The sequence below is a fragment of the Equus asinus genome, chromosome 23, assembly GCF_041296235.1.
Source record: "Equus asinus isolate D_3611 breed Donkey chromosome 23, EquAss-T2T_v2, whole genome shotgun sequence".
Lineage (NCBI taxonomy): Eukaryota > Metazoa > Chordata > Mammalia > Perissodactyla > Equidae > Equus > Equus asinus.
In genome coordinates, this window is record NC_091812.1 from 53,535,346 (window position 1) to 53,550,191 (window position 14,846).

Genomic DNA, 14,846 nt, shown 5'->3' on the forward strand with positions numbered 1-14,846 from the left:
CCACGTAGCCCAGCCACTGGAGCTCCACCCAGCCCCGGTCCTCTCCCAGGAGATCTCTGGTAGTCCAAGCCCCTCCTGGGCGAAAGCCCGGTCAGAGGAGCTGGCAGTGGCAGCTGGCGGGTCGGCACACCATTTGGAATTCTCCCTGGGAGCCCCCAGACATTGTGGATGCTGGGCGGGACCTCTCCGCTAATGGCGGGTAGGGGTTTTCCCCACCGCCTCCGGTGTGTAACTCTGGAGCTTCCCTCTGGGCTCAGGTGTAATTGCGGGGGGCTTAGGTAGGGCTCTGTTCATCTGTTTCCACCATCGCTCCTCTGGTGTGCACTCCCTCCTGTCCTTGGCGTGTGGCGATGTTCTGGGGGTGTCCGCTGGAAGAAAGCTGCCCGCAGGCTCTAGGCTGTTCGGGGGTTGGGGTCGGAGAGTTTCACCTATCTCCACCTCGTCCCGGAGGGAAGTCCATCCGCCTTCCGATGTATAGCAGTGTGGGCCTCTCCGATGTCCTGAGATGCTATATAGATATCCTTTGTCAAGCAATGAATGTCCAATTAGTTGTAGATTCGAAGGGGGAGAGACAAAGAAGTCTGCTCATGCCGTCATCTTGGATCTTCTCTCCCATGGTTGATACTATGAACTCACCTCCCTGACACCCTCCATTCCTTGATGTTCTATCTAATTAGTCAGTAGGGGCCTATCATGGAGAACTGTATACCCTTGCAGACTGGTACCATTTCAAATTCATGATGCTAATCTGACACAATATCACAATCATGCCAAACCCATATGCAACCCCCATCTCCTACTTTGTTGGGAAAATTAGGCCATCAAGTGTGGTCTCCTATAGATTCACAACACCTGCTCTTAAATGTATCTGGAGCCCCATTCTTACTTCCTTTCTTGCAGACCTGTCTCCATCCTCTGATACAGGACAATGCTCCTGTGAGTACGTCCAATCCCATCTCTGGGATCCTGCCCCCTTAGCCATCCCTCTCTATCAGTATCTTCCATTTTTTCTTCGGTGTGAACTTCTTCCCCTCTGCTGACAAACAAATTCAAAACTCTCCCATCATTAAAAGGAAGGGAAGAAAACAACTATTGATTTCCTATCCTCTTCTTATCATGTCCAAAGGTCTCCTCCTTTTTCATCCCAACTTCATGAAGGAGGTATCTCTTGTCTCTTTTCCTCACCTGCAGACTGTTCCTCATGCTCTTTAATCTGGCCAGAGTTTCTGGTCTTGGTGGAAAAATCAATGTGAGTTTTTCTTTCCAGTTCAAATTATAAAGTATAGTTGACTACTTTTGTAGAATTAGGATTTAAAATTGGATTTTAGAAGGAAAGTATTTATATATGTATCCATCTATTTAATGTGTTTTCAATTTAGAATGTAGATCAAGTCAAAACACTGACATATGAATGGCCAATACACATATAAGAATAAGCTCAAATATAGGAATAGTCAGACAAATGCACATTAACCACAAAATGGATTTTATATTTATAAATGTAATACTTATTATTGGTGAGTGTGTAGGAAATTGATGATTTCATTTTCTTCCCCGGCAGTGCAAGATGGCAGAAGCTTCCTATAATTTGTCTCAATACAAAATGCCCATTCCTTTTGATTCCCTATCTCCACTTGGATTTATTTGTCACAGAAAGCCTAATTAATTGCACCTTTCTAAATTTGTTATGCTTGTCTTATAGGTCAGGAAGTGATTATTATTTGCAATAAAATTTTAAGAAAACAAGGAAAAAAAAGAGAAATGTTTCAATCTCCCATCATTGGAGTAAAGTAGCACTGTAACGTGTCACAAGCAAAGAAAAGATTATTTAAATCTAATTTTCACTATATATTTATTGCAGGGTACTTTTTAAAGCGAATTAGAAGCTAACTTCTTCAAAAAATATTTACAGTCAAATTTAGGTGGCGATTCCTTATAAGGACCTTTAATAAGAGTGGAGTGTCCGAGAATAAAATATAACTTGGCATCTGTACTTCTGGTTGAGGGCAGAACCACTTGCTTTGAAGTGAGAACAGCAGGGTGGGTTGTGACCATGTATTTTGAATGTGGCTCCGGATAGTCGGAGATTCCCCAACTGTTTGTCTTATTGCAAGGCCATCACGTCCTACTCCTTTAGTTTTATCCCTCTTTCCTTCCAGTCTAAGTCCATTTGACCCTAGAAATAGCTAGGAATAGCTTTCATTTCAAGTCATCTTGTCTCTTATTCAGTGTTCACTTCAAATTGTATCTATCCTTTCATTTCTGAGGACCCTACTGAAGAAGACTTGAGTGTTGGAGAACTCAGATTGTACATAAGTCTAGGCTGGCGGCAAGGAATGAGGTTTGTTATTGAAAGGCAGCCAGATGAGAAGATGGGAGTTAGAACTCAGGTCCACCTCCTTGAAGGGAAAAGAGTAGGGATTTTACTTGGGGTTTAGGTAGGGGAGGGACAGCATGTGCTGGGGATTTAGGTAGGGAGAGGAAGCATGCAGCCTTGCTGGTTGGCGCCTTCCCACCAGCCTGCGTGTAGCCTTGAAGACTGAATTTCTTTTCCCTTGACTGTCTGGACTTTTCTCTTTAGTTTTCGTCTTCGGCCTGCATTTGGCCTAGTGAGGCTGGATCTTGATGTCTGGACCTTGACTTCCTGGGAAAGAGAGCTCACTCACATAGTAAGGAGGGACAGAAAACCTGGTTAGTTTTAAACAACAGTTGATTACATTGAATATGCCCAGACGCCGCTAGCAAAGCTCATCTCAAAGTTTGTGCTCTGGGGAAGATTTTTTAACTTTTTCCTTCTCATTTCACTTCCACAGCCATGCTCCCACCCCCAGAGTAATCCGCAACATTTCTGCATCTCAGAACATCACTCTCACCCATTCTGTTCAGAAGAGCTTAATCCATCAAAGGAGAGTAAATTGGATTATCCCAGTAGGGAAAGGATGGGCATTTTGAGAGTAAGGGATTATCCCAGTGGAGGGCTGGTGGTGGTGTTGGGGTGTGTGCCTGCGTGTGTGTGTGTGTGTTTGGGGGGCAGGGAGCAGAGCCGAGATGGTGGTGACCAGCCAGTGTTGAATGATGAAGACCTGAGTCTGGATTCTGAACCTAGGTGTCTGGGCCGTTGTCCGAGGTGGGAGGGGTTAAAGATAGCCCGGGTGGGAGTGAGGCAGCGTCTCATCCCCTTTAAAACTCTCCCCTCAAGTTGAAGATCAATAAGCCATAGTTCGTAAATCAGAAAGTTTATCCGGCATATGTAACCCTGTGTATTTCCTTTTTGTCATCCTTGAGTCTCAGGTCAACCCCATTCCTGCTCTGTCCTCCAGGAATTGAGGCAAAGGAGCAAACCCCCGGTCGGGTCACCTGGGTAGGAAGAGCAAACCGCGCCCCGCCCCGGGTTGACAGCTAGGGGGAAACCTTTGGGAACAGCCAGTTCCTTACTCTGGACGAATCTCCCACCAATGAGAACTTTTGCAACGTAGACACGCCTAATTTTACAGACAAGACGCTCTATGGTTCTTGTAAAAGTTAAACGAGCTGATTAAAGTGCAAAGGACAGAGTCTGGGACAACACAAGTGCTTAATAAACCGTCTCCGTTATTATTATTATCATGAACCCGTTAGTTATAAGCGGGGGTGCGAAAAAGACAAGGCAGAGCCGGAAAGCTCTGCACAAGGGGCGGGACGTGAGAACCTCGAATTTAGGAGGGGGGTGGCGGTGGCGATGCCACGCTAGTAGCCAATCCAGCTGTCCCCGGGAGGAAGAGGAGGAGCCAAGGCCCTCCCGGGGCTCGGCTCCGGCTCTGCTCGGTCCAGGAGTGCGCCCTTGACACCGCTGCACTTCTCGGGCTCTCGCAGCCGCCACCGCAGCCTGCTCTCCGCGCCTGACGAGGCCACCGCACCCTCCTCGCGCAGACATGGCCTCAGTGGCCACCACCACGGCCGTGAAGGTGAGATTAGCGGTGCCAGTGGCGGCGGGTCCACCCTGCCCTGTGCTCTCTCGTTCCTACCCCGGGGGACCGCGCCTCTGGGCCATGCGCCCTGCCTGTTCGCCCCCGCCGCGGCGGGGAGGGTCTGGTGCACGGCATCCCGGGCCTGGTCGCCCAGGGGCAGGGAGCGAAGGGACAGGGAACGCTTGCAGAGTCGCACAGCTGCATCCGCACCAGGCAGGGCGTGGGCTAGCCCTTTGGAGAGGGACAGTGCGGGGGCTGCGCCCGGCCCCCAACCCTTCCCAGGCGCCATTCCTTTCCGGGGAGATGCACCTGGCCGGGGCTAGCGCGCGTGCCAGGTGAGGGAGAATCTGCAGTTGGTGAGACCCTCTCCCTGAGCGCTGCCAGATTCACGCTTCCGCTCGGACTAGGCTCCCTGCCCGGCAGCTCACGTGGGAGAAATGCGTGCTGGCTGTTTTGCAAGCTTCTGGCTTTTTTTTTTCCTTCCTGTTCCAGAAAATATACTTCCAGAAAGTAGCCCTTCTCTCTTCTGAGGTTTTCCCCTGCAGCGCATTGCTTTAGGGATTCTGAGATTTGCTTACAGCACCGAAGTGGAGGACAGTCCAGGGCCGCTCCGTGTTTGGAGGACTCTGGCTTTAAACTGCTTTGCTTGCAACCTGGAAAGTTAGAGGTCAGTTTTCTTGTGCCCTCGGACCTCAGAGGTCTGCGTACAAGGGATCACCTTGCGGTAGGAGCTTGGACCAGAGGAGGGCGTGAGTCCCGAAGGGAGCCGCGAGCTTCCCTGGGGCTTTTAAACACGTCTCTCCTGGTTGGTGCCTGGGAGGGAGTGAAGAGTCACAGAGCCTAGGGAAGAATTGGTGATCAATCTTCAGATCTCTTCTAGGCTGTTTGTGATTGGTTAAGAACCCACTTAACTTGTTTGACTTGAGAAATTCTTGGCGGATGGGATAGGAAGGTCCACCGCCTTCTCCAGGAATCTCTTGTGATTCCCCGCTTTGTGCTCAGTTCTCCAGGGAGGAGGCAAATCTCTGGGGTGAGCGTGTAATCAGCCAGAGGGATTCGTTTATTAGGTCCTTGCAGCTCTTAATGAGACACTTATGATGGGGAGCAGGGGAGGGCAGCGTCACAGTCACACACATGTATGAAACTCCATTTTGAAAAGGATCTTGCATTCAACAGATATTGGTGGAACGCTGTTCCCTCACCAGTCACTGAGAACAAGGCAGAAAGCGTTTTTATGAAGCTCCTGTGCAAAGGAAGCGAGGTCCTTAGGTGCCCATCTGTAAGTGGGGGTTTTACCGCAGGGTTTCCTGGGACGTTTAGACTTGTGTTGTCTGCCCAGCACGTGGTTGAAACTTATTAAATGGTAGTGCTTCTAAGTAGGGGAGCTGAGAGTAATTTTGAATATCTTTTCTCCAACAATTGAATGGTCATGACAGGTCTCATGAGCCCCCAGCCTTCAGTGGGCAAGCAGGAAACTCTGACCTGTCCCTTACGGGAATGTACTTCAAGTGAGATTGAAAACAGAGAGGGATGCTATTTATGACAGTGTCGCTTTAATCTGGTTCCTCATTCTCCCTGCACCCAGGGGCCCTGTGATATTGGGTTGGTGCACTAAGTGCGGAGTGGGTGCTGTGGTCGAGCCCCGAGGTGAATATTGAAGGAGGCAGATATTTGGTCCTGGCGAGCAGCTCACTATAAAGTTGAGGTCCACATGGTGCCGGGCCTGCCTGCTGCTTTCTGTCTCTGAGGATGGGAAGGTGACCACTTTGCTGTTGAGAATCCATGATGCCAACTGCAGTCCCCCGACTGCTGAACCAACATCCCACATAGGAAACACGAGGTGCCAGTGTCCAGAGCAAAGCAGGCTTATAGAAGCCATATCCTATCCTCAGATCGTGGAACGTAGAGCTGGAACATTCCTTAGACCATATAGCCATGCAAACCCCTTTTTGTGGACGTAAAGCTGAGGCCCAGAAAGGTCAACTGAGGTGTCCAGAGTTACACAGTTGGCCCTAGATAGTGACAGAATTGGGCCTAGAGCCTGGCGTTCCACCAGCTGGATGTTCTGAGGCATTTCTGAAATGTGACGTGTGGTCTCTGCTCTGTTTCGTTGTGGAGTAAGGAGATCCTGCAGCCTTAAGGCAGAGGGAGTGTGGAGTGAGGGCGTAAAGCAGGCTGCCTCCCTGTGCCCACTGGGCACTCTCCCGTGGTGTTGAGAACAGCCATTGTCTGGGTGGACCTCAGGGAGGTGTCGTCCTTATCATCCACAGGCGGGTGGTGTGCTTCACTTTGTGGAGGGCTGAACCTGTCTTTGGCGTCTAGACAGGGCATTCTGAGGGTTCCTTCAATGGGCTATGGCTCTGCCAGGCAGCTGCCCGGCTTTTGCTCTGGAGGATTAAAAACAAATACGATGTAATCCTGGTTGCTGTGGCAAGGAGGGCATATGGTCCCCTCATTGGTGGATAGGGGGCTCTCAAGAAATATTATTAAGGAGGAGGAGCAAGTCGTGGAGTCTAGACTGTGGAGAACAGGTGTTGTAAGGTCTTTTTTTGGCTGGCTCTCTGTAGCAAGCAAAGGCCTTCAGAATGAAAGGCCTTGAGTGACCCTCCGAACCTGGGGGACAACCCACAGGCCACAACTGGAAACCAGATGACCAGTGAGCCTTTATTTTTTGCCTAGGGACACCATGTCCTGAGCATTGCAGGACGGATGGCGCATCTCGGCCCCTCTGCACGAAATGCCAGTAGCACTCACCCCAGTCGTCATGTTGGGGCAGAAATGTCCCCTGGGTTTCCAGGAAACCCCAGGAGAGCCGATTCACACTCGGGTGAGGGCCGTGGACTAAATCCCCAAGACAGAGATGGCCCGGTGAGGAGACGTCGGAGCAGCCAGGTTTGTGTCCTGACCAGCAGAGAAAAATGAGGAGAAAAAGGGCCTTTTTTTGTTGCTTTGAGGAAGTGCATTTTGATTTGGTTAGGTTTTGCTGGAGGTGGGAGTGTGTACAGAAACAGTGACAGGTAATAATGCATTATTTCATTTGATGTTCACAATTCTCCGAATTAAGGAAAAATCTTCCCCTTCTAGGTGCAGATGAGGAAACAGGTGATAGAAACTTTTGTGCGCAATGGACTCCAGGTCCTTCACTGGGATTCTGATCGTGGCATCCTAGTCTGTGCCTCAGAAGCATCTACAGCGGTGGTTCTCCAAGCCCACCTGGGAATTTGTTAGAATGCAGATTCTCGGGCCACACCCCAGTCCTGCCGAATCAGAAATTCTGGGGGGCGGGGCCCAGGGTCTGGGTTTTAAAAAGAGCCTCAGTGGAGTCAGATGCCCATGGGAGCGTGACCCCCGTTGACCAGGGAGCTTTGAAAAGGCTGGGCGTCTGCATTTTCCCCCAGCTCCTCAGGGGAGCCCTAGTGTCCTAGTTGCCTGTGGCTGCTGTAACAGTTACCACAGACTGGATGGCTTGAAACAGCGCAATGTCTCTCTTGCAGTTCTGGAGGGCGGACTTCCAGGATGAGTCCTACGGGGCTACATTTGGGTGTCAGCAAGGCAGGTCCTCTTGGAAGGTCTAACGGGGCGTCCATTTCCTTGCCTTTTCCAGCTTCTAGAGGTCACCCGCATCCCTTGGTTCACAGTGCGCATCACATCGCCTTACCTCCCTCTGCTTCCAACATCGCATCACCTTCTTCCTCATTTGACCTTTTTTTTTAATTTAAAAATTTTTTTTTTTTTTTTTGAGGAAGACCAGCCCTGAGCTAACATCCGTGTTCCTCTTCCTCTACTGTATAAATATGTGGGACGCCTGCCACAGCCTGGCTTGCTGAGCAGAGCCATGTCCGCACCTGGGTCTGAACAGGCGAACCCCGGCTGCCTAAGCGGAACGTGCGCACTTAACTGCTGTGCCACCGGGCTGGCCCCCTCATTTGACCTTCTTATAAGGACTCTGGAGATTACATTTAGGGGCCATACAGATAATCCTGGATAATCTCCCCATCTGTAGATCCTTAATCACATAGGTCACATTCACAGGCTCTGGGATTAGGATGCAGATAAGGTCTCTTTCAGCGGCAGTTATTCAGCCTATTCAACCCCTCCCCTCCATCTGTCGCCACTGGTACCTGGACCCAGGGGATGTCACATAGCTCACCTGGTTTCAGGAACCACTCACCAACACTTTGGGGCAGGGACACACTACCTTAAGGAGCCCAGCACTCAGTGACGGCATTCTCAAAACCCCACACCCCTGAGCCGTGGAGACCAGCTCATGCCAGGGAGATGGCTGCCTCTGGGCGCCTCGAGCTCACGAGGAGGCAAGGGAGCCAGAGCTCGAGCTGGCAGCACTCCCTGATCTCAGCATCTCAGTCCTTCGGCTCTGGTTGCCACTGACAAGTCTGACAAGCACACAGACAAAAGGCCTTCTTCTTGGGCCGACCTGGCTTGGAGGCCTCCTAGGGCCTTGCAAAATCCCGGAAGTCCAGCTGTATGGGGACAGAGTGGCCTAATATCCAGTTTGAGAGGTCTGTTCAAAACCTGCAATGTGGTCCACGAAGATAACTGGGGCTCCATCTCTGACATGACTCCCCCTCTGTAAGCCACCCAGGTAGGTGATGGTTACGAGCTGAATTGCTTCCCCCCAAATCCGTATGTTGAAGTCCTAACCCCCAATACCTCAGAGTGAGACCATATTTGGAAATAGGGTTTTTGAGGAGGTAATTAAAGTTAAATGAGGTCATGAGGGGGTCCCTAATCGAAAATGACTGGTGTCCTTATAAAGGGAGATTAGGACACAGACATACAGAGAGTGAAGACCATGTGAAGACGCGGGAAGAAGACAGCCACCTGGAAGGCAAGGAGAGAGGCCTCAGGGGAAACCAACCCTACTGACACCTTGATCTTAGACTTCCAGCCTACAGAACTAGGAGGATAAATTTCTGCTGCTTAAGCTACCAAAGCTGTGGTCCTTTATGGCAGCCCAGCAAACTAATACAGTAATGCCATGCAGTCGTGCGCCACGTAACAACGTTTCAGTCAACCACAGACCACGTATACCATGGTGGTCCCCTAAGGTTAGCACCATACGGCCTAGGTGTGTAGTAGGCTGTGCCATCTAGGTTTGTGTACATGCGCCCTATGACGTTCACACAACAAAATCACCTAACGACGCATTTCTCACAATTCATCCCCATCATTAAGTGACACATGACTGTATTTTGGTCAGAGATAACTGAGGGCTCAGAACATTGGTGTTTTTTATTTAACCAATCTCCTCTTGCAAAAGCAAGATGCTATTCTAACAGGTAGACACTCTCTGGAAGATACAGTTTGCCTCCTGAAATGTCTAACTATTTTGAGGAGGGTTTTCCTCAGTGCTCACTGTATTCTGTAGAGCTCTCCTTCGCTTGTGGAACAGCAGTAGGATTCTTCCTGGTCCCCTCCTGGTTCTGCCGCTGGATTCTAGAATCCCCCAGGACGCTGTCAATACCAAAGCCCAGGGCCCAGACTCGAGAGAGTCTTATTAATTTCTTTAAGCTCCTCAGGTGGTTCCAATGTGCAGCCACAATTGAGCACCACCACTCTAGGGCCCAGATCATAAATTTCTAAAATCTGGGCTAGTCAAGAGGTTAGTATGAGCCCTTTGGCACTGCGGGAAGTATGCATTCTGGCCAGGTAAGCCAGCATTTAGATAAAATGCTTTCAGGTCTCAGAGGGGAAGTCAGACCCTCTCCTTTTTTTGTGGAGATTGACTGGGTGCTCCGTCAGTGGAAAGTGTGGGATGGACCACTAGTTGTTAAAATTTGCCAGTGACCTTGATTGACCGGAGGTCCCTGTTTCAGAACTTTATCATGTGCAGTGAAGAAGTCCTGGCTGGGCAGAATTGGCCCAGAAATTCCATCTCGGTCCTCGAACACATTTCCTAGGCCTCCTGGGATTGCCTGGACTGAGGGCTGATGCTGCTGGCCCAGGAGGCCTGGTAAGGTCTTGTCATTGCTGTCTGAGTATGGCTGACGTCACCGATGGAGACCCCTCTCCCCTCCAGGTTCACTTAGACGCCCAGAGTCATTGTTTCTGTACTTGCTCTGTGACCTTGGTCCAGAACTTGACCTCTCTGAGCATCAGTTTCCTCAGTACACGGAGACAGTGAAACTTTTCTCATAGGGTCTGACGTTATAAAGGACTCCAGGGGATGTTGGGAGCTGTCCGTCATTGTGGGTGAGTGTGAAAGAGCTGGGTTCCTCTTCCAGCTTTGCTCCTTATGATTTGCTCTTGGAGAAGTGTCTTGATTTGTATGCGTTCCTTCTCCTCTGTAAAATGGGTGTAATACTGCAGGGCCTATCTTATAGGGCGGTTGAGAAGATCAGAGGAGGTGAGGCCGCTGAGGCGGTTAGCACAGTGCCTGTGACGTGTAGGTGCTCAGACCCAGTTCCTTTATTACCACGGCAGAGCCTGAGTTGACTGTTGAATTTGGAGGCTCAGGGGTGGACAGAATTAGGCCATCCGTGCTTGGGAGTTTCGTCCTAGTCGTACTCTGCTATGGGCCAGCAGGTGGCGGCATTGCCACATCTTGGCACTGCTGGCCTCCCTCTGCAGCAGGAAAATGGTTAGAGGTCCCTGGTGAGGCAGTACTCAGTCGCTACACTTGTCCTGTATCCCTTGCTAGATACGGTTTTCCATAAACAACCAGAGCCAGTTGGGTGACCGGATGTGCTCACCTGCAGATAATTCCAGAGCCGGAGACCCCCACCCTGGCCTTTCTGGCGAGCAGTAGCAGCTCTTCTTTTCATGGCCAGTACTCCATGTTCCTCGCTGAGGGCTGAGTACCAGCTTCTAATGCAGTCCTCGTGCAGCCAGCGTGGTGTGGACTGAAGCTTGGGGCCATGAGGGTGGGCGCGACGGCCTGAACTTCGGCAGGACCCCTGGTCAGCGTTTCTCACCCGCGGCTGCGATGCTTCCTGAACAGAGAGGGTGGTTTCAGAAGACGGTGTGGGCTGTGTTTCATGTGTACAAGTCCGAGAGTTAGTGTTGAATCCGGAATGGGGGGGCCACGGCCCAGGGAGCATTCAGAATCAACCAAGTCAAAGTGGAAATAAGTAAAAAACAAAACGAAAAATGGGACGTTTTCGTGAACAGCAGAATCCCGAAGAGTAGGCTGAGAGTAATTTTAGAGTCAGCAGTTCGGTTCTGTGGTCCTGGCGATGCCATGGGCTGGACCGTGCATTAGGCCCCCCCGTGATCTTGGTGCTTCAGAGAATGTGAAATGGAGGATGAAACGGAGAAGCCAGCCAGAGGAAGGCTTAGCATTGCATCAAACAGTGTGATTAAAAAAAAACTACTGAATTGGCGTGATTTAAATGTACTGACTTAAGTGACCCCTTTTGTTGGTTTGAAAACTGTGATATTGGTTAGTCTTGGCCTATGGTGTTAAGTTGTAACGAGGCAGGAGAGAAATGGGTTGGCTAGAACGCGTAACCTGCTGTGGTTCCAACGCTGTACCACAAGGTGGCACCAACTTCACAAACTGTTTTAGCCGCTTAAGGAAGTTGTGGGGACACGAAGTTCTCAACCCCGTAACCTGCAGTTCTTCTGTAAAATCTTACTAACGTGCCCTTATTTTCCTGTTCCGTTGATTTTTCTTTTTCAGGAAACTGAGGGCCAGAGAGGTAACCATTTTCCCATGTATTAGTCTAAATCAACTTGTGGAACCTCTTCTGAAAATTACTTCATTCAGTTGTTCAGCGAGTTCTTAACTCTGGAATTTTCTCTCAAGGAGCTACTTTTTCTATTTAGTAGAAATTTTATTCAACTGACAACAGATTTAAAGCTATTCATTGACAAAAGGAAATGCTCAGTTCCCTTTCCGTTAGATTTCCAGTACAGTGTTCTCTCTACAGCCTGTTTAAATCTAAACAGGACAATTTAATTACTGTTTCTCCTCTAGGAATTATCAGCCCAGGGAAACCTTCCTAGTTTCAGTTATTTCATTTTTAGTTAACGGTTCAGTTAATATTTGGTTATTTGTGTGATTGTTCTTGTTTGTGTTTCTTAGTCATCGAATTGGATTACTCTAGAGGGTGGTGCCGAGTTTCTTTAACTCCAGTTAATCCCTGAAGACAAGAACTGTTAAATTAATCTCTGGAAAATGCACTTCAACACTTGAACTTAAAAAAATTTAGAACTCCCTTTGAATTACTTATTTGTATTTACATATGTTTATGAAAGACTTTTGGATTTCATGAATATACATGAGGCTAACGTTTCCTGCTATTCCAGACTCATCTATCTGCCATCCCCTACAGCTCTGTGATTTTAGTGGCATAAGAAAGAAAAATCTCTGTTTCTTTATCAAATGGGGTAATGAGAAGCAATTATTACCAAATGGCTATACTGAGTATTTTCTATCCCAGCAGTCTTTTCAACATTCTTTATTCCATAGCCCATTTAGGAGAGAAAATAAAATTGATTAGATAGTCCTTTCTACAATCACATTTATTTACTTTTAGGTTTGGTTTTCTAACTTAAGCTAGTTAAAGTGCCTTTCTTCGTTAATTTGTTATTCAGATAGTCAGCAATAAATGTGATAAGAGTCCAGTAGACCCATGCTTTGGTTATTACTGTAATATAGAAGGCTTTCAAATGTTTGTTGAATGAATGATTGTTTTTCAGTAATGTTCAGATTTTTTAAAAAAATAGGGCATAGCAAGAAAGGGAACAGTTGAGTGTGAATAATTGAATTTATTTAAAATAATGATTTTGTTTCTAGTGAAAAGTCATCAAATATGGTATCTTTTTCTTGTCTCTCTTAGATTGGAATCATCGGTGGAACAGGTCTGGATGATTCAGAAATCTTAGAAGGAAGAACTGAAAAATATGTGGATACTCCGTTTGGCAAGGTTAATCTCCAATTAGTGGAGACATACTAGCTTTTTCCTTTCTCCTTGCTGGCTTGATTTTTAAGTTTAAAAATTAAAAAACAATTTTAAATTTTTTTAATTGCTTTTGTGTTGGCAGCCCAGAGCTGCCTCCCCCAGGCTGAGAGGGGCCAGCAGTCCCGGCACTGGGTCCCACCAGCTGAGACAGTGGCCCTGAGGATGCCTGGGGCATACGGTAGAGAACGTGGCTTTTGAACATGTGCACTGACTTCTCAACTTCTGTCCCTGGAAGCCAGATGCTCATGCAGACACAGCAACGGTACTTTTCAGGTCTCTGCATCCAAATCAGCTGCTAATTTGGGGCCCGTATGTCACACCACACTAATTTAGCAGATGGACAGATTACAGATGGGAGGAAATGTCATTGCCAAGTGGCCTTTCCTTAGGAAGCCCTGCCCAAAGCGGGGTTTCTCGGGGATCCACCACGTGATTGCATAACTGAACTGGAAATAAACCTCCTCCTTTCTGTTAAAAGGAGGCTGTTTGTTTTTCCAGCCCACATGTCATCCAGTCAGGGCGTGGGAGTCTCCCTCCTCCCGATTCCATAGTGCTCCTTCCAGACATGGCAGCTCCTCTCATCCTCCCACCAGGATCCTGCGTCTGGCAGTCCCAACTAAACTCTCTCCTTTTCGGCCAAGTCCTTAGATGGACCTCATGTCCTCCAAGTCCTGCGGTCAGCTCGGCTTACTTCTTACCCTCACGTTGTCTTTACCTCCTCGGTTCTCAGGACCTTTCCCTCCATGACCTCAGCTCACCGCATGGCCATCTTAGACCCGGGTAACGTGGCACACAGTTCCAGTGCTGAGTTCCTAAATTCCATGACAAGGGCCTCCTGTCCTTCCCACGTTTCACTCTCACACCTGTTCTTGAACCTGCCAGATACCCTTGACACATGTGTAGTTGACGATCATATCATCAGAGTGCCCTGGGGTGTTTGCTACAAAGAGCTCTTACTGAAGGGGACCTCCCCACGCACCAGGGTGGCCTTCCGTCCGGTGACTCTCTGTGCTCAGAGAGGGCTCAGTGAGGACTGATGGGGGTGATCAAGTTGATCCTCAAATCCAGACTCTACTTCTTTAAAGTGTATCTTCAGACTCCAAGTTTCTGGGAATCCTGTTGTGGTGGAACCGTTGAAATGGCAGCTTTTTAATCGTTCATATGTATGTTTTCAACTCACTGAGTTGTAACCATTTTTCATTATGTGCAGCCTTCTGATGCCTTAATTTTGGGGAAGATAAAGAACGTTGATTGTGTCCTCCTTGCAAGGTAACGTATTTCAAAGCATTTTGAATGTTACTAAAGGAGAATTTAAGTTAAGTTCTAGAAAGAGTAGTGATGCAGGTATGAGATTTTATGTGTTGCTGGAGCCAGAGCATCTTAGTCACCATGATTGACCACTTAGGGTTTCGGGAAGTTTTATTGACTTTTGAGATCAAGACCCACGCCCTCGCCCCCCAACCTGGGTTGAGAAAGTGGTTAGAATAATCCAGTGAGTGATAAGATGAGTCTGACTGCAATCGAAGCTCTGGTTTCAGTTCTAGCTACAGGAAGAAATGTTTTCTTCTGTTTCTCTTTCCTTCTTCTTTTTCCAATTAACAAGATAAAAGCAAAACTGCTTCATTCATGACCCCTTGTGTGGCAATAGTTCTAAGTTTTCAGAGAGTGGCTTTCTGGTCCCTGAAATGGATTCTCTGGTGTCCACACCCTTCTTTTCTTGACAAGGCTAGTGCTGTTCCATATTATAGAGGAGACAAATTATTCTTATCACACAGTTAGAAATTAATCAGACTACATCTGTTAGCTTTCTATTGCTGCATAACAAAGTACCACAAATTTAGCAGCTTAAAATAGCACACATTATCGCACAGTTTCTAGGCCACACAAGATCATTCAAGGGCTTGTTCTCAACTGGAACTCCAGGTTCTCCTTCGATGGCAGAATTCAATTCCTTGAGGTTGTAGGACTGAGG

The 14,846-nt window shown here is 48.3% G+C and overlaps 1 protein-coding gene across 5 annotated transcripts in view; it reads left to right on the forward strand.

Annotated features, from left to right (window-relative positions):
* Nucleotides 1-3,728: 3,728 nt before the first annotated feature.
* The window catches only part of LOC106824712 (S-methyl-5'-thioadenosine phosphorylase), a 31,766-nt gene continuing 20,648 nt past the window's right edge, over nucleotides 3,729-14,846 (forward strand). The window contains exons 1-5 of one of the 5 annotated variants that reach the window (XM_070496032.1): nucleotides 3,794-3,944; nucleotides 5,124-5,226; nucleotides 6,627-6,839; nucleotides 12,752-12,838; nucleotides 14,085-14,143. In XM_070496032.1, coding sequence (XP_070352133.1) covers nucleotides 5,182-5,226; nucleotides 6,627-6,839; nucleotides 12,752-12,838; nucleotides 14,085-14,143 — 404 coding nt within the window. In that variant the 5' untranslated portion in view covers nucleotides 3,794-3,944; nucleotides 5,124-5,181. Of the gene's footprint in view, nucleotides 3,945-4,468; nucleotides 4,615-5,123; nucleotides 5,227-6,626; nucleotides 6,840-12,751; nucleotides 12,839-14,084; nucleotides 14,144-14,846 lie in introns of those variants that run through there. The other 4 variants (XM_044756564.2, XM_070496033.1, XM_070496034.1 and 1 more) reach the window with 4 other exon arrangements.